Below are 26,246 nucleotides of genomic sequence, written 5' to 3' on the forward strand. Positions count from 1 at the left end.
AGAATAATGTAGATAAGACTCTTCTCTACATTATTCTTTTTTTTACTTTATTATTTCTCCATTTTAACTATTTATTATCATTTTTATAAAACGAGTGCAGAAAAGTCAGTGGGACTGCTAAAGCGGGACGGAGGGAGTAACTTTTTTAAAAATAACAATATATTTTATTTATTAAGATAATAAATTTTATTAATAAAAGAATACAGTAAATTTTATTAGTTGAAATAATATTAATAGCTTTTATTCACAAGATTTATAAATCTTATTAATAAACTAGGTAATATTTTTATAAGAATAATCATTTTTAAATAGTATGTACAAAAATACTCTAATTATAACTACAAATACTTTAAATAAAATCATGAATACAATAAATGTGCATAATAAGCATATTTTAATTTAATTATCATAACTAAGATATATCTTTCCAAAATAATACTATAAGGGTATATTAGTCCATATTTAAATTAAGTGTATGACAAAGTGACATAGGGGCATTATGACATAGAGACATTATGTCTCTAAATCAGTACTTTTGTATTTTTTTTTATAGAGACAAGCATATTTCATACTAATAAAATAAATGTGAATTTTTTTTGTTGAAGTGAGAGTATTTATAGATGAAAATGTGAATTTTGGGAAAAATAAATTGAAAAATAAATTAAAAGTATGTAGAAAACGGATATAATTTATTGGGAAGTGGGAAAATATTTTTTTATTTAAAAACGTTTTTTTAATTAATTTTGATTTTATTTTTTTTTAAAAAAGAAAAAATAAAATTTGCCAGCCGTTGGCCAATCACAGCATGACACATAAGGCTTCTCAGCGGCACGGATGTGCTCTTATTTAAGAGCAGTGCCGTGCCGCTGGCACAGACGGACAAGAGCCCGCTGCGGATGCTCTAAGATTGAAGCTTTCAAATGTGAACTTCCTCACAGCATGCACCTGCTCAAACATGGTCTCTTTCTCTCATTAGTTTACATTTGTTTTGATTTTATTAATTTTGCAGTGATTGAAAGGTTGAAGGCAGAGAGAGCGGAAGAGATGGAAGGGTACAAGCGTCAAATGAAGATTGGAGGACTTCTGTTCAGATCTGCACACCGATGTCAAGTGATCAAGCCTCTGTTTTTCCCCTGAAATCAGTAAAATTTTCTTCCATATTTGTCATTCATTTTTATTGGTTTTGCATTGTTTAAAATAGGTTAGGATTTCAGAGATTCGCGGAAGGGCTGGGCAATAGGAATGAGTTTGGTGAGGAACGAAGGAGGGGCATTTTCGCCATTCAAGAGAGCAATGAATGAAAAGAGTGAGGCTGATTTGAGCGACGATGGAAGATCAGAAGAAACAAAGGCGTTGTTGGTCTCCGGAGTTGCACAATATTTTTGTTGATGCCCTCCAAAGCTTGGTGGCGCGCAGAGTAAGAAATCTCCAACCTGATTTAAAATATATGAAGAAGCGAGTTGATTCAGCGGAGCCGATAGCAGGCACCAGCGGTGAGAGTATCAGGAAATGAAAACGAAGATGAAGACAAAGACGACGACTAGTCGGTGAGAGCAAGGACCTTGCTTGCCATACAAAAACATACTATCATATACTCCTACTTCTTAATTAATTTCACTTTCATTCTACCCTTACTTTGCCGGAGAAATTTAAAATCGCTTGTCATATTGTTTCATATAAAGCTGTTTTGAGATATTTACTAGTAGCATGTTTTTTCTGAGGAATTCATTTAGGATTCTTTTATCAAATTTTTTTCATCACCAGAAAATTGGTTGCAGTGACGATTTCGATTTCTCTTTGGAATACCCAATCGTATAATTCAATCCCCCCACCACTCAGGCACTCACCATTCCTCCACTCAAGTCTCACAGAGTATATAGTGCTAGTCATTTATATTTTGTACTATAAATTTTAATTAGTGTTGAACAAAGTTTGTTGAAATTATAACAATCATTGATCAACTGTTTTCTTAGTTAAAAAATAAAAAAAGTGTCGTTATGCCTAGCATTTGATTGGAAAATGATAGATGCATTATGTAGTTCTAATAGAATATTTAAGATTTTATTAAATCAATTCGGCGATAATGTTACCGTTGCTTCGCCGAGTGGCGATTTATCGCCGGATTATCGCCGAGCGATCGCCGGCCACTGTGGGCGACGCTCGGCGATAATCGGCGATTTTTAAAATTTTTTTTTTTTTTTTTGGCCGAACGGCTATTTTATCCCACCCCTATAAATATTTCATCCTCTTCCTCCATTCATCACCCACAAACTTCATTCACACAAATTTTCAATCTTTTTTCTCTCCATCTTTATTAAATGAGTTCTGATTCATCGTCTCGTGCTCAGTCCGACGAGGAAATATCACATTCTTCTTCCGAAGAAGAGGTACCTCCCGCTCCCACCGGATGGGATGTAGCGGGTTTCGCCAACAACCCAATCAACAACTATATCTCCCGCGTCGCATACAAAGCGAGATCGCTCGAATGCAGGCAGCCCACCCCCAACGGCCAATCCGCCGGCGGCGCGATACATCCTCGCAACCACATCGGGTGCGCACGATCGGCTTGCTTCGCCGATTATTTCGCGCGGAGGAACCACGTTATCCGGCAGATGTATTTCGTCGCCGGTTCGGAATGCGCCGCTCCCTCTTCCTCGCGCATTGTTAATGCGTTGTCCGCTACGTTACCCCGAGTTCCGCCTCAAGCGAGACGCAGCAGGGAAGCCTGACTATCGCCCCTACGCTGCAATGCACCGTTGCCATCCGGCAAACTTGGCATATGGAGGGTCCGCCGACATGTTCGATGAGTATCTGCAATGCGGCGAGACGACGGGCAACGAGTGCCTGAAGAATTTCTGTCAGGGCGTGCGAGAGATATTTGGGGAGCACTACCTTCGCTCGCCGGACGCAGCTGACTGCCAGTTCCTACCTGGATTGGCACTGGAGGACCCACGGCTTTCCGGGGATGCTCGGCAGCATCGACTGTATGCACTGGCAGTGGAAGAACTGCCCAACCGCGTGGCGAGGCCAGTTTACTACCGGCTACAAAGGTACGCATCCCACCATCATTCTTGAAGCCGTTGCCGACCAACGGCTTTGGATTTGGCATGCTTATTTTGGTATAGCCGGGTCGAACAACGACCTAAATGTTCTCAATTCCTCGCCCCTTTTCAACGAGCGGATCAACGGATTAGGCCCCTCCATCGAATTCACGGCCAATGGCAATGTGCATAACATGGGGTACTACCTGGCTGACGGCATCTATCCGCAATGGCCCGTGTTTCTGAAGACGATCAGATGCCCACTCGGAGATAGAAGAAGGTATTTTGCCCGAGCGCAAGAGTCTGCGCGCAAGGATGTGGAGAGGGCATTTGGGGTGCTCCAATCGCGATTTGCACTGGTAAAGGGTCCGACGCGCTTTTTCTACCAGGGGGATATTGCCGATATCATGTATGCGTGCATCATCATGCATAACATGATCATCGAAGATGAACACGAAGGCGTCCTCGACGTCACCAACGACCCAAGTGTTGCATCATCGAGTCACGGTGTCTCAACCGAGTCCGCCCGCCAGGGTGTACCGCACAACGAACATGAACGGTTCCAGGCGTTCATGGACATACACCAGAAGGAGGCCCATCAAGCACTACAACACGATATCATCGAAGAATTGTGGGCAAATAGAAACCGCGCCCACCGCCCTTGAATTTTTTTTTCTTTGAATTTTTTTTTGATTTTTTATTTCCATTCGTGTACTTTTTTTTTTTTTTTAATTTTCTTCGTTGTAATGTGTACCCGTGTTTAATACAACGAACTTTATTACTATTTATTTGATTTATCTTTATAAATTAAATAAGCTAGCTTTATTATATATAAAAATAAAACAATTAAATTAGTGATGATGTAAAAATGAAATGTTGAGTTAGGGAGAAATAAGGGAGAAATAAGGGAGAAACCATTGTAGGGGTTGGCTAAAATTTTAATTAGTGTTGAACAAAGTTTGTTGAAATTATAACAATCATTGATCAACTGTTTTCTTAGTTAAAAAATAAAAAAAGTGTCGTTATGCCTAGCATTTGATTGGAAAATGATAGATGCATTATGTAGTTCTAATAGAATATTTAAGATTTTATTAAATCAATTCTTTTTTATTTTATTAAATCAATTCATTAGTATATATAGTGCTCAAATTCTGTTAATTAACTATAAATAGAATATTGATTATTAATTGATCATGTTTATATTTTGAGTCGAAGAACTTTGGTCTTTATATCCACCATATTAAAGATGCTTCTTTCATTGTCAGTAAAATACAACCAAAATCTGATTCTCTAAATCCTCAGCGAAATTTGAAATCCCCATACCTCATTTGGGACGAAAAGGAAGTAACAACCCACATTCACAATTTAGTTCAAAACTTTCAATAAAAAACCCATTGTTAAGTTGTTACATCAACATTTCAAATTTCTGTCACAACAGAGACAATCCAATCAAAATAGTACTTCCTCCGCCCCAGATAATTCGTCCCAATTTTCCATTTTGGTCCGTCCCGCATAATTTGTCCCACTTCACTTTTACCATTTTTAGTAGTGGACCTCATATTCCACTAACTCATTCATACTCACATTTTATTATAAAACTAATATATAAAGGTAGGACCCACATTCCACTAACTTTTTCAACCAACTTTTCATTACAATTCTTAAAACCCGTGCCCGGTCAAAGTGACCCGAATTATCCAGGACGGAAGGAGTAATAAGAAGAGCTAAGTTTTTCCGATTTAAATTTTTTACAACAAAGCAAAATCAATACCCAAACTACATGCCGATTCTAGCAGCAGTCCATATCTGCTCATGAAAACTGATCTAAAAAGCAGAAATTCTTCATAAAACCTAACTATGTCGCCCAATCCTACAAGGGGCATAATGTTAACCAGATATAAGAGGAGATGCTGCTCCTAGTTCCAATTCCAGAAAGTAAATGGTACATTACAAGTCAACAACCTCGTCATCAAATCATTAGCAGTTAAGCCATGTCAACTTCCTTTCTGGATGCTGCCAAGGGTAGCATGTCTTTGCGCCATAAATTATCATTGGAGAACCTTTTCACGAGTATGCTACATGAAGTTTTGATCTTAGGTAGAAGATCTCAAGACTGCATTCACCAAGTCAAAAGGGAATTCTTTAGAAACCCATGTTTTAACTTCCATTAGAATTTGATGCATTCTTCTTCTTTCTCTTATGCTTAGGTTTCACAGCGTCCAATAATGTCTTGGCTTTGTTTTTCTCCTCTCTAGCTTCAGCTGCCACCAATAACGGAGGTGATGGATCTGCATCTCTATGGGATTCATCCTTTACATTCAACTGTTGCTTTTCAGGTGGCATTACATCCATCTTCAGATTTGGTGTTGCTACAGCTGCAAGATATGAAATGATTTATATCTCTATCTACAGAACTAGCGAAACCAAATAGATCCGAGCTGCTATGGATCTAAATCCATATAGTGCACATGCTTAAATATGCTGGAAAGTAATATGAATATCAATTAAGGACGGAGACTGGTTCTTGTGAAAGAAGTAGATTGGAAGCATCTAAGAGTTAGCTCATGCCCAGTTGAAAATATAAAACTACCAAAACTACATACAGTATATAAAAATTACCAGATTCTGAAAATATAGAACCACAAACAATTGAAGGAATAAAACAGAGGGACTTGATGATTAAGAATCAGATATAGTTGATTTCAGAGAGCGAGGCACTTGGGTGTCCAAATATAAGAAAAATCATGGTTCTGAACAACAAGAAATATGACACAAATTGCATGAAAATATATTCATTGAACAAAAGATCAAGAGTAATTCCTTCTGGGAGGGAGTAAGATGGCATCAGGAAGAGAATTACAAACCAGCAAGAATTCGTACTAGGGGAAATTCTTATTTCTTAGAGTCTAAAACCTAGAATGCCAATATTTAAAAAGTAATAGCAATAAAAAAAGTAAATGCAAGACAGATCTTGAAATAAATTTATTTACTATCTAACTTTCAGAGCTAATAATAGAGTTTCATCACTCCTTTCATCAAATGCACAAACTGTTAATAAAAGACTAATCATCCCAAGATCTTTTGACAGTTTATGTTGTGGCTTGAAATTCTGTGGAGAGTTTGTGAATGATTATCTGCCTATGCCATCATTGGTCAATCTGGTCTACGGAAACAAACACAAAGATGACAGAACTACCAATAGAATACCTCGTGAAGCTAGAGTTGCTTTTAATTCATCTGCATCTGCAATCTTTGAGTATGGATCCCTGCAAGCACATATAATATACATCAAGAATATGTCTGTAATAAACAATTCAGACCAGGAATATGGTGATGTATTTTGAAGACTTGGATGCATAGATTCCTTGATAGCAACAATAAATAGACCACCATATTAAATAATTTGACGATTTTGCAGTCCGTGCAGGCATTCATCCAATTGGACCAATGATGACATAGGCACATAATCACATCAGTAATACTACTCAGACCATGATGTATTCCACGATAAAAAAAATTGCACGTGCAAACAAAACATTCCAGTTCATTGTGAAGTGAAACACATATGTTGACATATTCAGATATAATAAACATGCTCAAACAAACTCATACAAACAATAAGTGAACATAAAAAGGCTTTTCACAGTAAGAATAATTTCCTTCACTGACAAAGTCAGTAGAATAAGTTTACCAACTAGAAGGTCCACTAATGCTGGCTTTATGCTTGCTGTGTCTCAAACTGCTTTCATCTTTCTTTGATGAGTGGCCCTCAATTTCCATGTCATCACTTTGACCTTTCTCAAGTTCCAGTTTAGACTTCTCCATGTCCTTTGATATATTGCTGATATCTACTGAATCAGGGTGTCTTTTGATTTTTTTTAAATCTCTTTTTGTTTTATATGATTCAACCTGCAGAACAAGTAAATAATTGCAAAATATTTCACTAAGCCAGGTTATATAATATATTATGAGATAGAAACAAAAGAATAAACTTAGTTAAGTGCCAGCAACTGCTGAATCATGTGTACTGACAGCTTTTTTTATTTTTCCAGTAATATCAGCAGCCTTCACCGATGCTATCCGCAAGCATTGCATAACAACGCTTTGCATTACACCTTCTCCTCCAGCTTTTTGAATAGCACAGACATCACCATTTGTGTTCAAAGTAGCAGTCAGTTTTCCACCCATAACAGCTTCTTCAAAGTGCGATGGATCAATAACCTAGCAACATATGTGGGGAGTAGTGTATCAGAAATCTAACGAATCAATGTGAGACAACAAACATGTGAACTCGGGGAGAAAAGTCACGTTCATGATAAGCTTACCACTCTGCTCTCATTTCCAATAAATGCAAATGTTACTGCTATTGGGAGATGGTGTACAATCAATGCTAAGGGTTCCCTGACCTGCCATAGCACAAAAACAAAATTTGAAGTTCAATATCTATAATCTCCTTTTTACACAGGCCATCCAGGCAAAATAAACAGTTCAGCACCCACCAAAACTCACCTTATATTAGTAAGAGGGGCAAGGTGACAAAGCTATTGACTTAAAAACAAATTTATTGCATGGCCTAAATAAAACATGAAACGTGCTAGCAGGACAAAATTGCAAACAGTTGAGGGGGTGCAAAATATTTAGAGATCATCTATAAAGAGGAGAGAACAAACTTCTGGTGGATGTATTATAACTTCCTGACCATCTTCCCCTCCCAGTGTGCACTCTGGCCTTCTGAATGTCAAGAGCGCAGCCAAGGCTGCAATATTGGCAGCATCAACAAGATTCCTATTTTCAAGGAAAACAGAGATGCCAATAAAATAGTCTATGATGGCCAGCAGAAGCACGTAGATCGTCCATTTGAGTAAGGCATAGATGTGCAGCTTACCCGCTATTGTCTAGAATGTGAAGATCAATACGGATGGACCACACCCATTTCCCGGCAACAACACAAAGTGATTCAGTGTCAATGGCCCTGCTTTCCCTGTGAAACACATTTCATGTTTCAGCATGAAACCTCATATCAAATTTCACACTATCTGCTAGTCATAACAATATCATTTATGCTTCATTAAATAACTCCAGATGATTAAGTTCGTCAATTAAATGGAAAATGCTGAGTTATAAAATTACCTTAACCCACGATCAACTATCCGTCCCAACTCAACAGCAGATTCCCCAGGACGACCAATTTCAAAAGAAGGATCTGCCATTGGTGAGAACTCAGTAAATATGGCAAGAGTACCTTCATTAGGGCGATCGCGGTAAGGTTGCACTAGCTGTGATGTTACAAACCCCATTACGCGAGTCTGGCCCAGCTGGACTTCTGATGAGCCATCTTCACTGTTCAGACACCAAAAAGCTGGCAATTTTATTTCAACTCCCACAATCAAAATTATCTCTAAATCATGAACATAATTTAAATTAAAATTGAAGAGCACAAAGAGAACTATATAAGAAACAACAACTCAAACGTTTTACACATTTCAACATCGAATATAGTTATCCACAAGTGGTAAAAAATATTCGCTGCTTAAGAAAGTCCAGGCATCAATGAACCTTATCATGAAAAATTTACAAAAAAAAACTACTACCACTATCCTTAATTTTACCCATTCTTGAAGCAATGAACAAACTGTCAAGGAGATGCCAGCGATAAAAAAGAGAATAAAGCAGAGTGATAAAAGCTCCCAATGGTGGAAATTTAAAGTTCTAGTTTTTTCATAGTTAGTGATTTATCACAGGGAAAACAAATAAAAGATCACTTAAACACTTATCCAAGAACCTTTCCAGTATAAAACTCAGCATAAATAGATTTAGCGTGAGACGTGAGTTCTAAACTAAAGTAGTCTAATCAAGAGATTACACGATTAACCTTACTAAGATGTATAGTTGTAGCCAACTACAATCACAAGTTATAATATCTACTTTGGTAAAATCGAAGATGATATCTTACCTTCCGAACTGAATAGTCAGGTTCCGGTAATCAAAAGGGCCACGGCCGTCGATTCGGAGGTCAGAGAGCAGGGCTGTTTGAATGAAGTTCTTCTCATTGACGGTCATCCGCCACGAATTGGCCAACCGCTGCTCCATAGCATGTGAGTACTTGGTTAATTTCTTCGGCAAGAGAATTGAATTCACAAATTCACGGCGGCAGCAGCGGGGAGCTTGCTCAGGCGGCGGAGAATTAAGAAGAAAAGGGGCTGAGGCGGTCGTAGTTTAACCGGAAATTTTGAGAAGAAGAAAAGGAATTTGAGATAGAAAGGGTTTAGGGTTTAGGGGAAGAAGGCCGGAAAGAGATGGGCCACATTTAGTGTAATATTAATACTGTTGGGCCTTTTTTCAATACACGAGGGTTGAAATTTAACTGGAATTAGAATTTTACAGAATTAAATTTTGAAAAATTGAATTATAGATACTCATCATTAATTTAAAAGGGATCCAGCTGCTTCACAGCATTACTCCATTCCATAGTTGTCAAATTAAATGTGTTCAAATTGATAAAAATATAGCTCCATAGCAAAGGTTATGATTTTCTACATCTTATCAATTCAATTTGATTTTTTTTTTCCGGACCGTATTACATTTTTCAGACACCCAAGATATGAAGATTCTTCATAACGATCGAACAACATGAAAAGGGGAGACGTGCAGAACTCGATGTGAGATTGACAGAAGAAAAGAGAGAAATATAGGATGGATAAGTAACTTATTTTATTATTGATGTTGAATCTAGAGACAAATATATTTACAAAGGTCAATTATGGGGCGTATTAAAATGCTAACTTCCTTAATTGCTAACTTGTTAACTCATCAACGTAGTGTATTACACGATGACATTAAAAAGTCAACACATATTTGTGTTGACATTTAAATATCAATGTCAACATAATTTATTAAAATATCAACTTAAGTTTATGTTGACATTTCAATATCATAGTGTTGACATTTTTAATGCATTGCATTGATGAGTTAGCAAGTTAGCAACGGATCACACCTCGGTCTATTAATGTGTCATAATATAACTTGGAAATGAGTTTGGTAATATTCGTTATATCGGTATATACCGGTAATATTGTCGGTATACCACGGTATAAGAAAATTCATATCATTACCATATCGAAAACTTGTGGTAAGGTACAATATCGTACCGTATTGAAAATTATGGTATAGTGAAAATTCGGTACATTTTCGTACGATACAATAGATATAACGTTTTTTGGTATTTATACATACCCCTAGGTACAACTCATCCATATTTATAAGCATTCCTTACATTTTAGAGATCAATACCATCTCTAATTTCTAAGTCTACTGTTAACACAATAAGGCTTATGTCGTTTTATACAGTCCATGTTTGGACCTCGAATATCATATTACACATATCTTTGAAATGCTCAGTTATTTTTGGTTTAGTTATAGCCTATTTTTGTGCATAGCCCATATTGTGATTGATGAACTATTTAGAATGTTTTTAGTTGATGACTATTCTCATATTGAATGTTTAACTGTTTTTACAATCTAATCATTAAGTGCCGACGTAGGATTTTTATCATCGGGCATTTGAAGAAGAGATGTGTCAAAATATCAATCAAAAATCTACCTACTGATTTGTTGTTGAATGTTTTTGCCCGTCTCGATTCTGTCACCCATGCATATTACAGAAGTATCTGCAAGGGTTGGGGAGACATCCTTACTTCTCCCAACCATGTTAAAGCTTGTCCAGTAAGTCAAAGCAAATCCATAAGTTAGTCAGTTCCTGGAGTTATAATTTCGATATGTGATTTAAGATGAAGTAAATATTTAATGGAATACCAAATGGATATATTTGTAGTTCTGTACGATGATTTTTCCGATCAGCAATATTTTAGGCCTACGTCGGGAATTAATCTTGCAATGAAATTCTATATGCCTATCTAAAACTCATATGGTGGCTATATTCTCCCTTCCCTCTGTCACACATCTTGAGTGTCACAATATTTTAAGATTAATTGTTAGGTGGAGTAAGTAAAAAAAAAAAATGGTTGAATATTTTAATGAGAAAAATGAGAGAGATTTATTTCTAAATATAGAAGGACATCTTGAGTATGACAAATTAAAAAAGAAAGGTGAACATCTTGAATAGAACAAGAGAGTATTAGGTAAAGTGGAAGCATTTGACCCATGTAATCCATATCAAGAGAGTGTTTGATGATACCTCCCTCCTCGTTCTCATCATCCTTTTAGGCATTTTTGCTAGAAAAGTTTTAGAATCGATGAGAAGTTTGTAGTTTTTGGTGCATTGACAATCCATTCTTTTAGGGATAAAGTTTGGAAAGCTATTGCCCACTCTAGAGAATTTAAGAGTATATGCAACAATGATAGCTTCTTGTGTATTGAAAATTCATTCTGTTAGGGATAAAGTTTGGAAAGCTATTGCTCACTCTAGAGAATCTAGGAGTATATGCAACAATGATAGCTTGCTTTGCTATAGTGGTATGCCTCATTGGATTAGAAAAGACACGAGTGAAATTTGGTTTGTGGATCTTGATTCCTATTAATTAAAGCACATTCATATATCTCGGTGACAAAAACAAAGTGTTATTTTTGGTTTGTGGATCTTGATTCCTATGAATTAAATCACATTGTATATCCCGGTGATGAAAACAAAGTGCTTTCTTTGTCTTTCGGTGATTGTTTGTGAGAATATTTGTATTTTGTGACACTCTTCGTCTTTCAGTTATCCCTAATTGATATAAAATAATTTGAATTTTGTTGTAGAACTACTCCATTCGTCCCACAAAGTTTGTCACATTTCACCATTTTCGCATGTCCCACAAAGTTTGTCACAATTGAAATCTTTCCAAAAATAGACATTAAATACACCCCTCACTCTACTCAATGTAGGACTCTTATTCCACTACACACCTCCATTTAATACAAAATTATACAATTTTTTAAAACTCGGGCTGGGTCAAACTGAGACAAACTTTGTGGGACGGATAGAGGTGCCTACGGTTCCGGAACCGGCGGTTACAGTTCGGAACCGCCAGTTCCGGTTTTGGAAATTGCCGAACCAGAACCGAACCGCGAGGGTGTTTCGCAGTTACGGTTCCGGTTCCAAAACCGCCGGTTTCGGTTTCAAACCAGCGGTTTTCCAGCGGTATTTTTACGGTTTTTCACGGTTCCAAACCGTCGGTTTTTTGCGGTTCCGGTATGGTTTCATGGTTTTTCGGCGGTTTTTCGCGGTTCCGGTTTGGAACCAGCGGTTCCGGCACGGTTTCGGTTCAAAAAATTTTGAACCCTGAACCGAACCACTGTTCAAAAATCGACGATTTCGGTTCGGATAAATTCTCACGGTTTCGGTTCGAAACCGTAACCGACGGTTACGATTTCGGTAAAACTTGGGCAGATCTAGGGACGGAGGGAGTATATAAATATGATACAGATATCAAGATATTTTAGAATTCTCTAGATTAAGTAATAGAATATCTAGATGTTCTAATATAAATAGGTATAGAATATAAAGGAAAAGAGTAAAGAATTCTAGAGTAAGTGAGTGTCTATAAATAGAGGTGGATTGTATAATTTTGTATAAGTTGAAAAGTTTGAAAAAATAAAGTGTTTCTTAGGTTCCCTATATCACTATCTCCTAAACCATTTCTCATATAAAGTCTCTAAATACGCTCCTTAAGTGCTGAGCAATATTTTGTTATTAAATCTGTAGGTGAATGTGTTTCTTTATTTTAAATAGAATATAAGAACTTAACTTATACTATTGAATGATTGTGCAGATGCCTCTTCAAAAAGGTGTACTAAGAGTTTGATCTGTGACAGTACTGTTAACACGGTTAAACTTGAAAGAAGAAGAAATTGTACGTTGCAGATGTCTTTGCCCGTGTGGATTCCGTCACTCGTGCACATTGCAGATATGTCTACAAGGGTTGAGATAACTTGATTTCTTCTCGTGACCTAGTTAAAGATTTTCTAGTAAGTCAAAACTTGTCCATAAGTAAAGCAGTCCCTGGTGTTATTATTTCCATCTGTGGTTCAAGGAGAAGTACCAGTGGAATACCAATTGGACTTACGTGTATAATGTTTTTTCAAGTCAACACTATTGTCGGACTTTGGCTGAGATTAACCTTGCGATGAAATACCATTTGCCTATCCATAGCTCCTCGGGGGGATATATTCTTTTAGGTAGAGTGGATGTTTTTTACCTGTGCAATCCTGTCTCTCGGGAGTGTTTGATGATTCCACCACCTCTTCGTCCTCGTGTTTTGGTTAATATTTGGAGTATTGTAGGGTTTGGGGTTAGTTTGAGAGGTAGAGGTAAAGTTTTAGGAATCTTTGTCAAAAAAGTTCAAGAGTTTGTTGATAAGTGTGTAGTTTCTGAATTGTTAAAAATGCATGTTGTTGGAGGCAGTGTTTGGGATGTACTTGCACACAGACAGTTTGGGAGTATATGCAGTAATGATAGTTTGCATTGCAATCATGGTAGACTTCATTGGATTAGAGAAGACACGAGTAAAGTTTTGTCCGTGGATCTTGATTCGCATGGGTTAAGTTCATTCTCATATCCTTCTTGTGGTGAAAACAAAGTGGTTTCTTTGTTTAACCATGGTGAGACTTGTTGGTGAAGATCAAGGATAGAACATCTGCATATGGAAAATGAGCGTGTATGGGGATGGATCATCGTGGATTAAGATCTACGAGGTTGGTGCCCCCGTGGGTTATCGCATCTGATGGTGTCGTGTAATAATTGTTTTTGGAAATGGCGACTTGCTACTTTCCGACAAATATACCGGCTATCTTAAACTGTGCAGTGGTATTTTTGAATGAGTGATATGATGGGCTGAAGAAGAAAAGTTTTAACTGTTATCAATACACCCCTGCATTAAAGTCTCTGAAGATTCTAATGGGGAATGAGATGTAAGTGTTTATGATTTTGTTTTTCATCAGAATATATTAACCTAATTATCTTCTAATTTTTGAATGATTGTGCATTATGACACAAGATCATTAAGCCACGAGTATCAATACAATGTACAAAAAAGGTCAATCAAGGGTATCAATATCAATTAACAAAAAGTTTGTTATAACTAACTTTTAAAAATATCTCAAAACTTTAAATGCATATAATTATCTCGATTTAAATTATTTTTTACACAACATATATCAAATTAAAGATAATTTTATAGGGATTCCAACGAAATCGTACATGCACATATTTCGATATCAAAATTTGGTAATATTTTCATGAATTTTCATATAATCCGTGCAATAGATTACATCAATACAACTTGCAAAATATGTCAATATAATACATGAATAATGTCAGTATGAAAGTATATTTATGTTTTCATATATTCGTGTTGATATATTTAATACACTAATATTGAAAGAATGATCCTCAGCCCTAAATTTGATAGTTTTTCTTATCTTTTTAATATTAAAAAATAAAAAAACGAAATTACATATGACAATTTATAAACTATTAGATCTAGTGGCGGATCCAGGATTTTTCATGTGAGGGTACAATAAATAATTATACCACCTCGAAGCTTCAAAATCTAATTGATTCCTTTTAGTTGTTTAATTTGTTTTCTCAGTCATAATTGATTATTTTATTTTTATTAGTAAAACATCACAAGGGTGTGCATTAGAAGAGAATTAGAAAGAAAAAATTATGCTCTCTTCGTTTTCAAAGAGTATAAACTATTTTCTTTTTCGTTCATCCCTAAAGAGTATGAACTTTCTAATTTTGAAAAATTCAAACAACACGCAACCCCTACACATTATTTTATTTACAACTTATACCATTACCATTAACACTTATACCGTTATAATTATAATAATGTGGACTCCACTCTCCATTAACATTATTTCCACTACTCTTTCTCTCTTTCTTACTTTTCTCCTTATTTATTAAATTCATGCTGAATCCAAAGTTCATACTCTTTGGGGACGGAGGGAGTATATTACTATGACGAAATGATATGGAATAAAAATACACTAGAATATGTTTAAAAAGCTAAAATGATAAATTTATAAAATTATCTTTTAAAGATTTGAAAAACAGAAAAAATAAATATATGTGTGAATTATATAGGTTTCAAATGGATTAAAATATTTTAAAAAGCTTAAATGATGCATGTATAAAAAATGCTTTTAGAGATTTGAGAAATAGAAAATGAATTTTTTAGATTTTAAATACATTAGAATATTTAAAAAAACAAAAGAATGAAAAGTATAAAAATGCATGAGATTTAATAAACAAAAGATGTGTGCATCAAATGGGTTTCTTTTCCATGTAAGAATCTTTAAAAAGATAAAAAGATTTGAATAAAAAAAAGAGCTGTAAAAAGAAAAAAGAACACATAGGTGGCACTGATAGGAATCGGACTTTGGACTACCTTAGAAATAAGAGCTGATTACCACTGGACCAAGGATGTGAAATACAATTAGGAATACCTAAATTCATTATGAGACATATTTTTGCGGTACTGGTTAGATCTCCAGATTTCTATGGCGTTAGATTAATTGTAATTAGCAATTAAGGGATGATTTAGCAATTGATCACCCCCATTTGATATATTAATATATAGATCCTTATGATATATGCCTGATCATTTTTTTTATATACTTAGATAATCAGGGGTGCGTTAAAATGCTAACTTTTCTTAAATTGGTAACTCATCAACGTAGGTGGTGTGCGATTTTTAAGATAAAATAATACTCTCTCCGTCCCATAAAAATTGAGTCGTATTCTTTTTTTAACTAAAGACAAAACATCTAATCACTCTTATTTTTTTCCATCATTTACTTTACTCTCTCTTATCTTTCCTACTTTTTTTATCTCTCCTATTTATTTAATATAAATTCTTAATCTCCGTGCCCAAAAGTTTTGTCTCAACTTTTATGGGACGGAGGGAGTACCAAGATACAATTTAAGATTGAGTTGTGAGATTATTTTAGTCATTTGGGATTAGCTATGACTAATTATCCCATGATTATTCATCTAGGATTGAGTTGTAGGTTGAATCTCGTGAACCAAACACATTACAAATTTAATCCTGGATACAATCTTGCAAATCGAAAACCCTCGTAGTGTATTAAAAATGTCAACACGATCACATTCAAATGTCAACACATATTTGTACGTGTTACATTTTAATAAATTGTGTTGCCATTTAAATATCAATGCAACATAGGTGGTGTTGGGTTTCCTAGATAAAATAATACCAAGATATAATCTAAGATTGAGTTGTGAGATTATTTTAGTCATAGGGGTTTAGTTATGACTAGTTATCCCATGATTATCCATCTAGGATTAAATTGTGAGATTGAATCTCATGAATAAAACACAATACATATTTAATCCTGGAATACAATCTTGCAAACCGAACAATGTATCAAAATATCAACTTAAGTTTATATTGACATTTTAAATACTCCCTCCGTCCGCCATTAGGAGTTTCAGTCACTTTTGCGCACTCTTTTTGTAGAAATGAGAGTGCAAAGTGATCGGGACTTTTAATGGCGCACGAAGGAAATACATTTCATTGATGAGTTAACAAGTTAGCAATGGATCACACCCCCTATATAATCATATACTTGAGCTTGTCTTCTTTTATGCTTATATATTTTTTCTCACTAGTTTTTCTTCACTGCCATTATGTTTCTGCCTTATGGTTAAGTATATGAAATTTTCTTCATTTATGTTTTCATATGTTAAATACTCTATGCCACATGTCAATCAAAATGTGATTTGCTTTTGTCTCTTTCAGTTTATGTGAACTTCAATATAGATTCACTTTTCATTTGGTTTAAGAAATTTGAACCTTTCAATATTGAAGTGAACTTCTCCTACTTCCGAGAAAAAAAAAAGGTTCATTTGTATATTCCTATTTGATGTGATTCGCTTATTATGCTTTGATTTCTAGTTCATGGCTACAAAGTTTTTATTATATGGATTCTTAGGAGATTATCAAGTTTTATATTGGTAAGCAACACAACACCTCTACAGAAATGGTTGAGTGGTCAAGTTTTCTTGGGCAAAATAGTTTCTTAACATAGTGGAGGAGCATTGGCCTACTTCTGTTACTTCCCATCCCATTGTTCACACGAAATCAGCAAAACATAGGACGTTGCATATCATCAAAAGCTGATTTTCCTAATTTCTCATTGTATTCGCCCTAGATATGCCTCTACAAAGCTAAGTACTATATGATTCATTTCAAGACTTTTATGTCGTGGAACACTATTATGTACAAGTTGGAGCTCTATCTTCACAACTTCCTCGAAGATTTTCCTTGAGCTTTGAGCTTGTGAACTCTCTCGCGTAGTCTCCGTTGATGGTCGTGTATCTTCCAGAGGCCATGTCCTAGAACCACGGACGAGTATATCCCATGTGTTAAAATAGGTGCCAGAATGTTGTCTGTCTGTTGAACGCACACAACACGAAATCTGGTTAGTGCCTTATGCCTATACATTTTGAAGTAATTGTAGGGCAGTTGTTATACATACTTGGATCCATTCGAATCCGAGATACAGTGCCAGAAGTGCCTCTAAGAGAGGAGAGTATATCTTCTTCATTTGCCTCCTTTCGTACCAGGCTGCACAAGTTGTCAAAGTTATCAAGTTTCATGCAACAAACTTGTGAACTAACAGATATTTTAGAGCATTGTGAAGCTATTAGTCTATCAGATGATCGATATACGAGTTTTCAGAATCGGAGCAACCTGTGTTTTAGAACTAATCAGCAGAATTTTAGATATGCATCTTAGGCTACAATAGGTAAGAGGGCCAAAACACACCACAACAAAACAAAATTGTCAGACTGGAAAGTTTTTGGTTTCAGGTGGTAACTTAGCTAGATAAGAATAACATAGGCTAAACACAACCATTTCTTCGATGGATTCAACAATATCATGTAATTCTTCAAATACTCAATCCTACATACACCTATCACCCAAAAATGAAGCTTGAATCACCGAAAGGAATGGTTCATAATCTGAATCAAGTTAGTTGCAATATTTTGGATCTACAACCACAGTCACTGGTAATTGCAGGACTACACTAGATGTGCATAAGATATATTAAGCTCCTGCTCCTACGATTGGACTTGTAAGACGGAAAGAAAATAAAATGATATGTATAAGATGCATGCAAGAGCAAAGATGTGATTTCTGATATGCAGGCGTCTAGCACCAAGGAAAAGGGATGCACTACTTGTTTTGTTATGCAGAAATATGATCTAGCTATCGTGACTACCTCTGTTCGAAACAATAGGGGGTGCAGTAAGAACTAATATTGCTTGGGTGCACACTTACCAGCAAAGAGCTTTTTCAGATCTTCACGACCAGAGCGTGACATCAGTACTGGTGCAACTACATATGTAGGGTCTGAAATATATAATGAAGAAAAAAATGTGAAGTTAGGATATTAAGTTGAAAGTTCATAAAGGCAACCATCTAAGATATTCGAAGAAACTTATAATAGACCAACCTTTAGGAGAGGCAGCCATGTAATAAAGAGAACCAGTAAGAGCAGCCGTGATGACAGCAGCAAATGCTTGTGCAAATGGGACAAATGGAGGCAGCAGACCAGCCTGTGTACAGAATTAAAGATTGAAAAAGTGGAAATCATTTCTATCTCTACAGTTCTAATGAAAGTTTTTTAGCTATTTTACCAATGAAGCCATTCCTCGGGCATCACTAATCAAATCACCGCTCTTGAGAAATATTTCTGCTACCGCTCCCTGCAAATAGAGATGTGTTAATAACACAGCATATTGTTTCAAACAATTGAAGAAATAAACCGCAAATTAACAAGATCATTATTGTAACCGGAGGCGCCTCCAATTATAGGAGGCAAAAGCTTGTTGCTTTTAGGTCAATTGAATAATAAAACAAGTGATGTTACATATAAGCAAGCTTAATCTCTCTGAGCAGTTTCAAACATAAACTTGAATTCTTACTGGAGAAATTGATAGAATAATAACTAGTCTAATATTATCACTAGCAGGGAGAACAAACCATATTCAAGTATTCATGAGTTTGGATGATTGATGAAGCAAACCTGAACGGCAGCACGATAAAAGAGCTCCTCTCCTACAGAACTTGCCGCAACAATGAGCATAAACTGCATGAATGCATGAAAACAAAAAATGTATTAAGGCCTGCAGTGTAATCTGAATAGAGCAAAAATGAAGAGCTTCACAGATGCATCTTTTACCTGCCATGGTGACATTCCATAGAAGAAGCCCCGCAGTTCCTCATCCTCCACATCTCTGATTGCACGAGCATGAGGAGACAGCTTAACAACTTCATCCTGCATCATTAATAGTTTACTACCATAGTTACATAATATGCAAGAGTTACAAAATTTATATATGTGTTTCTTTAGTAGTCAAGCACCGACTTCTCATTCTATGGTGATTCTACTACTAATTAGTTATTTAAGTAAACAAGGCAAGAAAACGATACCAGATAAATGAAAGTAATGTAAGTGTTAAACAAAGAAGGCATGTCATACATCTAGTATGAAGAGAAGGGCCATAATTGGAGGAGCTGCATATCCCAATCCTTCAACGATGGCATTTAATGTTAGATTGAATCCTCCACTGCAATCAATCCCAGATATGGAGCATATAAACCGCCCGGCCAAAGCCATTGCACCATATATTCCTAATGTTCAAAAAGAAGGTTAACGTCACATTAGAGACATCCAAAAAGTTGGTGCTGAAGCCACAAACAAACAAACTAAAACAGATGGCATGTGAGGCTGAGGTAGGAGTCTCTTAGGGCTACTCCATTCCTCCACTAATTCAAGTACAGGTGAATAATGCAGTACTAGATTTGGTGGTGTAATCCCAAATTACTTTACTCTTAATTGAAACACCTAAAAGGTTGATACTTGTATTAAATGAAATGACTATCATAAAACCAACAAAAATGGCTCGATGTCGAGGGACAATTAACAGCATCAAGAGAAGTGATGTGATTCACATGAAGATTAGTGTAGATTCGAGCACTGAAATTTTATAACTGACCAGCAATTGGACCAATTTCTACATGCTAGGATGAAAGTTGCCCATAAATCCTTGAGACATAATAATCTCATGCGAATTTGCCAGAGTGATAAACGACTTTTGAATTGATTATTTCTCCCATCTAAGTTCTAATTATTCCATAATTTGCAGTCGTTTCCATGCCCTAAAAAATGGTATATTTGCCACTAGATCTACAGGATGTGAAATTTGAGGTCTTAAATTCCAGAAATATTAATTGCAATCAACTAAACTATAAGAGTATTCAATGCAAATTATGGGATATTCGGTGGGCACAATCACTAAAGGATGATAATTGCATTAAATCAAATAATTAAGATGTCACATGAAACAAAAATAGTATGTACTAATCAATTTCGAGTTAATAAAAACGTTGAGCAACTTTGTTTCAACTGTAGAATTGATCGCAATTAAAAGCGAATTCAACTCACCCAGAATCGCAATCATTTCTTATTAAAAAAAAAAGCTAATTTAGAGAAAAAGGAAATGAAAAGCTTTCAACCTCGAGGGATCCGTCAAGCAAAAGTAGATACTGAAAAAAAAAACAAAAATGAAAAACACAAACCGATTCCATATCCAAGGCGCACAATAGCTCCAATCTTCTCCCACACGAGCAAGTCCGCAGCAGCTGTATCGTTGTAGCTCTGGTTGAATGTAGTCACCTCCATAGCCGGCACCGTGTACCCTCCTCCACTCTCTCTATCCCCACCCTCCACCACTTCTCCGCCGCCGCCATTCACCTTCGCCATCACCACCCCAAACCTCCTCGTCCGCACAACAATACGCTCGCTCAAACAAGCACCGCCGCGGCGCCAACGCCACGCCGTCGGCGGCGGTCTCGGGGCGACCGAGGTGAGCGATATTTCCATAGTTGATATCAAATCAACTGCGGCAGAGCATTGACGCTGAGCATGATAGTGTGGAGATTGGAAGAGTATTGAGATTAGATTTTTGGGATTTTTCTGATGATTGACGAGAAGAATGAGGTCCGCTGGTTTATAAATTTGTTTTTTATTTTATTTTTTTATCGATTATTTGTAGCTGTGAGTGGCGCCACATCTGAGTCAACAGATAATTAAATAATGAGATCTGGAGGGCCAATCAGAAGCGAGGATGGTTGTTGCGGAGATAATGCTTCTGTTCTCATAGAATTTTTAACTTAAATTTAGTATGATGGGAAGCTTTTGTCGTTATGACTTCTTTTAATGCATGCTCATAGATATTATGGTATGGTAATGCGTCGTTATTCAAAAATTATGTCGACTATTTTTTCCTTATCAAAAGAAGAGGAGTCGTCTTTATGGTTCAAACAAGTCATATATCCGATAAACTTCATATTCGTCTCGTCAAATCTATCTAATTCTAGAAGCAGCATATAAATCACTCCTATAAAGCTATAAACACATCAACTAATTAAAAAATGATAGAAATATAAAAATTGTTAGAATAAAACACTTTGATCATCTTCTATAAGTGATATTATTACTGCAGAATGAGGTAACCTTGTTCAACTGAATCTCTAATATATCCTCCTTATTTTATGTAATAGAAGTTTGGTTAACGTGACAAGTTATACGTACTGCGAAATCGCCTACTATTTATATTTGATCGAGATTTTGCTAGATGTCCAAATATTACTTACCTAGTTTGTTTATTCACAAAAGACGGTCAATGACTAATGGGCTTATATTTGGACTCCAAAATCATTGCTTTTATTCTGACATAAAAAGCCCATCTAAAAAGTACTCCTTAGACAAGTTTTCTGTTTTGTAGTTTCAAATGAAATTAAATTGAAGAAAGGGAAGTACAACGTCATTCTAATTCTAAAGTCGCTGTTTAGATTAGTGGCGCACGCAAAGAAGAGAAGAAATAGACATTTTTAAGCACAAGTGGACCAGCCGTCTTCAATCTTCACAACGCAACTTCACCATCAATATTCACAACTTCCCTTTTACCTAATTTTCAACTTATCTAATTATTAATGTTTGGTTGATTGGAAAGGTAATTGATGTCCAACTTAATTAAATTCCCTCCATTTCTTCTTACTTTTAAATGCGCTCATTATCCATAGATGTCGGTGCCAAAATTTAGACATTAGGATTTTTCCCGATTATGAATGCTTCTTTATTTTGTTACTGTAGCATTAAAAAGGTAAAGCCTGGGCATTTTTAATTGTAGTTAAAGTACGTTCAGCTATATTATTTTTATTTCAATAACCTGAAAATTCTTATTCGCTGTAGAATTTGTAGTACTAATATTTATGATATAATGCATATTTTAACGTGGTAAAACAGCTTTACTTTTGTTTACTGTTGGCCTTAAAAGAGTAAAACATGGGCATTTTTAACTGTGCTTAATGTATATTCAGCTAAAATATGGAGTAGTTTAATTTCAATTAACCATCATCAAAAGATTATTATCACACTCCGAATGCTAGTGTATTTTTTGTGATAAGTATTGAAATTATTTTTATTAATTCATAGTATCACTCAAGTAATTATTTTAAATATAATTTCATCGAGTCCGATATTAAAACTATACTACTTTGTTTGGATCATGCATCTTTGCCATATCCGTCACCTTATCTGTGCATCAACTAGTACTTATCTCAAATATGTATAGAAAAAACTTTATATAGTACAAATAAATAATTCCACATCCCAATTATGTTCTTTTATTGTAATACAGCGGGAGAGGAGCGGTAGTTCACCAGTACCACCAACATAAGTTCTTATATCCATGTTATTTGAAAAGTAAATTGGGATTGGTCAAAACATACTAAATTTAATTGCAAAAGTTAGCTTTTAAGACATACATAAACTGAATTCACGTAAAGGAGTAAGTACATAATTTAGTAATTTTTGGATACTCAAGATTATTCAATATATACCTTAATAAGAATTAAGATTGATCTGCTTATTGTTTATGTTTTTGTTTCACTCTTCGCGGCGGTTTAAATAACGTCCCTGATCACAAATTTGCAAGTTAAAAACGATTCCTAAAACAAAAAAAAAAACAAAGATATCTATAAACACGTAGTTAAAGTGGAGTATAATTTGATATTGTACGTCCCCAATTGCATTCCATTATTGACTTGCAATTTTAAAATAGCAATAATTCACCATATTCCAATTCCCATTTTAATATCGATCTACTTTCTTCATTTCTTTTAATTAAATCATGGAGTAGCACGGTTTCAGTAAAAATAATTGATAATTATAAGTTTATAAAATAATATAATGTGTGATAATATTTTTAAATAAAAAGAGATTTATTTTTATGAAAGTGAGAAAGGCACTTCTATATTTTAAGTTACAAAATTAATTAACAAAATTTACGACTCTCGTTTCTCTCTCACTCTCCCTCTTCCATGGAAGACGCGATTCCAGCAACGGAACAGCCAGCATCAGAATCAACCGCGGAGCCGAACCACGTGCTAGTCCCGCCGGGGCTGACGCCGGAGGAGTTCGAGGATCTCAAACCCGCGGTGGCGGAATTCCACAATTACAGGGTCAACGCCGGCCAGTGCTCCTCCATACTCGCGCAGCGCGTCCACGCGCCGCCGCAGCACGTCTGGTCCATCCTCCGCCACTTCGACAAGCCGCAGACCTACAAGCACTTCATCAAGAGCTGCACCGTGGGCGACGGCTTCGTCGTCCGCGTCGGCGAGCTGCGCGACGTCAGCGTCGTATCGGGGCTGCCGGCGGCCACCAGCACCGAGCGCCTCGACATCCTCGACGACGAGCGGCGCGTCACCGGCTTCAGCATCGTCGGCGGCGATCACCGCCTCAGGAATTACCGATCCGTGACGTCCGTGCACGAGCTCCGCGGCGCGATCTCCACCGTCGTGCTGGAGTCGTACGCGGTGGACGTGCCGGAGGGGAACACGGAGGAGGACACGCGACTCTTCGCCGACACCGTCGTGAAGCTCAATCTGCAGAAGCTCGCCTCCGTCGCCGAAGCTAGGGCTACGATCGATTGAATTTACAGGTAAATCAATTCCTATCTACGGTCGATTTGCACACAATTCTGCAATTCCACTTCTGGAAATAAGATTCCGAGAAAAAATGAGGGGTTTCTTTATTCTCAATTTCAATTGAACTCTTTGTATTGTTGTTTGAGTGTTGTGTGAATTTTGATTTATGGTGGATATTGATCAATAATTGGGAATAATATTGGGAAGAATATTTGTAATTGTAAATTAGAATATTGGCGATTGTGGAGTAATTGAGATCTGAGAATTTGACGTCAATCAATTTATTCTTATTCGATTGGTAATTTTGCATTGGAATTTGAAAGGCACTATTACTATATATAGGCTAATGCAAATATGCAATGTACTGTATGTATAAATCTGTATTTTGTTTATTTAGGAGTACTAATATTGTACATTGGTAAAAATTAGTTTTGGAGCAATTGTTTTAGTTTAGGTGTTGCACTTTCTTTGTTGCCAACAAATTCAAACTAATTATATTCAACATTAGTTTGACCTTACTAAAATTTCATGTATTAAGGACACCTCACACTTAAAATTCAGACATTAATCTGACTCTTAATCAATTTCATATTTTCATATACTATCAATATTTTTTACTTCTTGTTTTGTTTAAACTTCTTGTTTTTTTGAATGGTTTCTGATTTTTTGCAATGAGTCATAAGCATTATATCCATAGATTCTAAAATTATAATTTGTGGAGGATACTATGGAAGAAGATGCCAGAATTTGGAATTACTGATATCGCTAATAACGGACTTAAATGACAATATTTACAGTTAAAGTTTGGCGTATTTTTGTTATTACTTTAGTTTATACACTTACTTTTAAATAGAATAAAGAACATGAGAAAAATTGACACGAAGTCAATCAATGAACTAAAAAACATTATTAGATTTAGATTTAGTTAATGTGATATAAAAATACAAGTTATATGTTTTATTTTTGCATATAATACATTTAGGATATTTTTAAAATGCTTAAATAAAAATCCAAACAAAGCCCAGCCCAGTCCGACCCAACCCGGGCCCATGTGGCAAGTGGGCCTGGGCAAGGCCGGGCTTAGCAAAATTAGAAAAATTCAGGCCCAACCCAGCCCACCTCAAACATGGTACTGGCCCGGCCCGGGCCTCAATATAGGCGGGCCTCAGCGGGCCCGGCCCGACCCATTTGACATCTCTGAGATTGACCTTGCGATGGATTATCATTTGCCTATCCATTGCTCCTCGGGGGATACATTCTTTTGGGTAGAGTGGATGCCTTTAACCTCTGTAATCATGTCTCATGGAGTGTTTACTGATTCCTCCCCCTCATCGTCCTCGTCCACCTCGTTTTGAGGTTAATATTTGGAGTTTAGTTGGGTTTGGAACTGGTTTGAGTGGAAGGGGTAAAGTATTAGGCATCTTTGGTAGGAAGGTTATTCTTGATGATAAATATGTAGTTTCTGGATTGTTAAAAATCCATGCTGTTGGGGGTAGAAGTTTGGATGTAATTGAACACTCTAGAGAGTTTGGGAGCATATGCATCAATGATCGTCTGCATTGCAATAGTGGTAGGCTGCATTGGATAAGAGAGGACACCGGTGAAATTTGGGCAGCTGATCTTGATTCGCGTGAGTTAATTTCATTCTCGTATCCTACTTGTGGTGAAAAAAATGTCTCTCTATGTTTAACCTTCGCGAGACCCTTTGTCTCTCTGTTATTGGTGGTGAAGATCAGGGATAAAGTATTTGTATATGGAAAATGGTTGTGTATGGGGAAGGTTCTTCTTGGGTTAAATTCACGAGTTTGGTGCTCCTGTTGGGTATCGCATCCGTCCCTGTCGGCCTGTAAAATATTTTGAGAATGGGAATTTTCTGCTTCTGTCTGACAGACATACTGGCTACCTTGAGTTTTTCTGTAGTGGTTATAGAAAACAGATTATCGAGTTAGATGGGTCCTTGAAGGAGTGAACTGGAGAAGAAAAGCTTTAGTTATCACCAATTCACTCCTACATTTAAGTCACTGCTGACTCTAATGGGTGATGAGCATTCGGCTGTTATTAAATCCATAAATATTTGTGATTATTTACATTTGAATATAGTAACCAATTTATACTTCTAATTTTTTGAATGATTGTGCATGTTCCTTTTAAGAAGAGCGTGTTAAGAGTTTGATGTGTG

The 26,246-nt window shown here is 36.2% G+C and overlaps 4 protein-coding genes across 4 annotated transcripts; 2 read left to right on the plus strand and 2 right to left on the minus strand.

The window, feature by feature from the left end:
* Positions 1-3,235: 3,235 nt before the first annotated feature.
* Positions 3,236-5,142, plus strand: LOC125210377. The gene is made up of 2 exons (XM_048109933.1): positions 3,236-3,672; positions 5,139-5,142. Exons 1-2 carry the CDS (start codon positions 3,236-3,238, stop codon positions 5,140-5,142), a joined length of 441 nt encoding a protein of 146 aa, XP_047965890.1.
* On the minus strand, positions 4,752-9,322 carry LOC125215314 (exosome complex component RRP45A-like). Its single transcript, XM_048116697.1, has 9 exons — positions 8,995-9,322; positions 8,172-8,381; positions 7,927-8,022; positions 7,712-7,826; positions 7,367-7,447; positions 7,074-7,262; positions 6,733-6,950; positions 6,249-6,307; positions 4,752-5,416 (listed from the first exon to the last, which is right to left on the minus strand). The coding sequence occupies exons 1-9, from the start codon at positions 9,129-9,131 to the stop codon at positions 5,199-5,201; spliced, it is 1,323 nt and encodes a 440-aa protein (XP_047972654.1). The 5' UTR covers positions 9,132-9,322; the 3' UTR covers positions 4,752-5,198.
* Positions 9,323-17,149: 7,827 nt separating this feature from the next.
* Positions 17,150-21,077, minus strand: LOC125215237. Its single transcript, XM_048116599.1, has 9 exons — positions 20,657-21,077; positions 19,557-19,708; positions 19,257-19,352; positions 19,101-19,163; positions 18,712-18,780; positions 18,528-18,630; positions 18,353-18,424; positions 17,547-17,635; positions 17,150-17,461 (listed from the first exon to the last, which is right to left on the minus strand). The coding sequence occupies exons 1-9, from the start codon at positions 20,958-20,960 to the stop codon at positions 17,309-17,311; spliced, it is 1,101 nt and encodes a 366-aa protein (XP_047972556.1). The 5' UTR covers positions 20,961-21,077; the 3' UTR covers positions 17,150-17,308.
* A 2,326-nt stretch (positions 21,078-23,403) lies between these two features.
* On the plus strand, positions 23,404-24,369 carry LOC125211609 (abscisic acid receptor PYR1-like). The gene has a single exon (XM_048111480.1). It carries the CDS (start codon positions 23,462-23,464, stop codon positions 24,071-24,073), a length of 612 nt encoding a protein of 203 aa, XP_047967437.1. The 5' UTR covers positions 23,404-23,461; the 3' UTR covers positions 24,074-24,369.
* Positions 24,370-26,246: the final 1,877 nt, after the last annotated feature.

This window comes from Salvia hispanica, chromosome 3 (assembly GCF_023119035.1).
Source record: "Salvia hispanica cultivar TCC Black 2014 chromosome 3, UniMelb_Shisp_WGS_1.0, whole genome shotgun sequence".
Lineage (NCBI taxonomy): Eukaryota > Viridiplantae > Streptophyta > Magnoliopsida > Lamiales > Lamiaceae > Salvia > Salvia hispanica.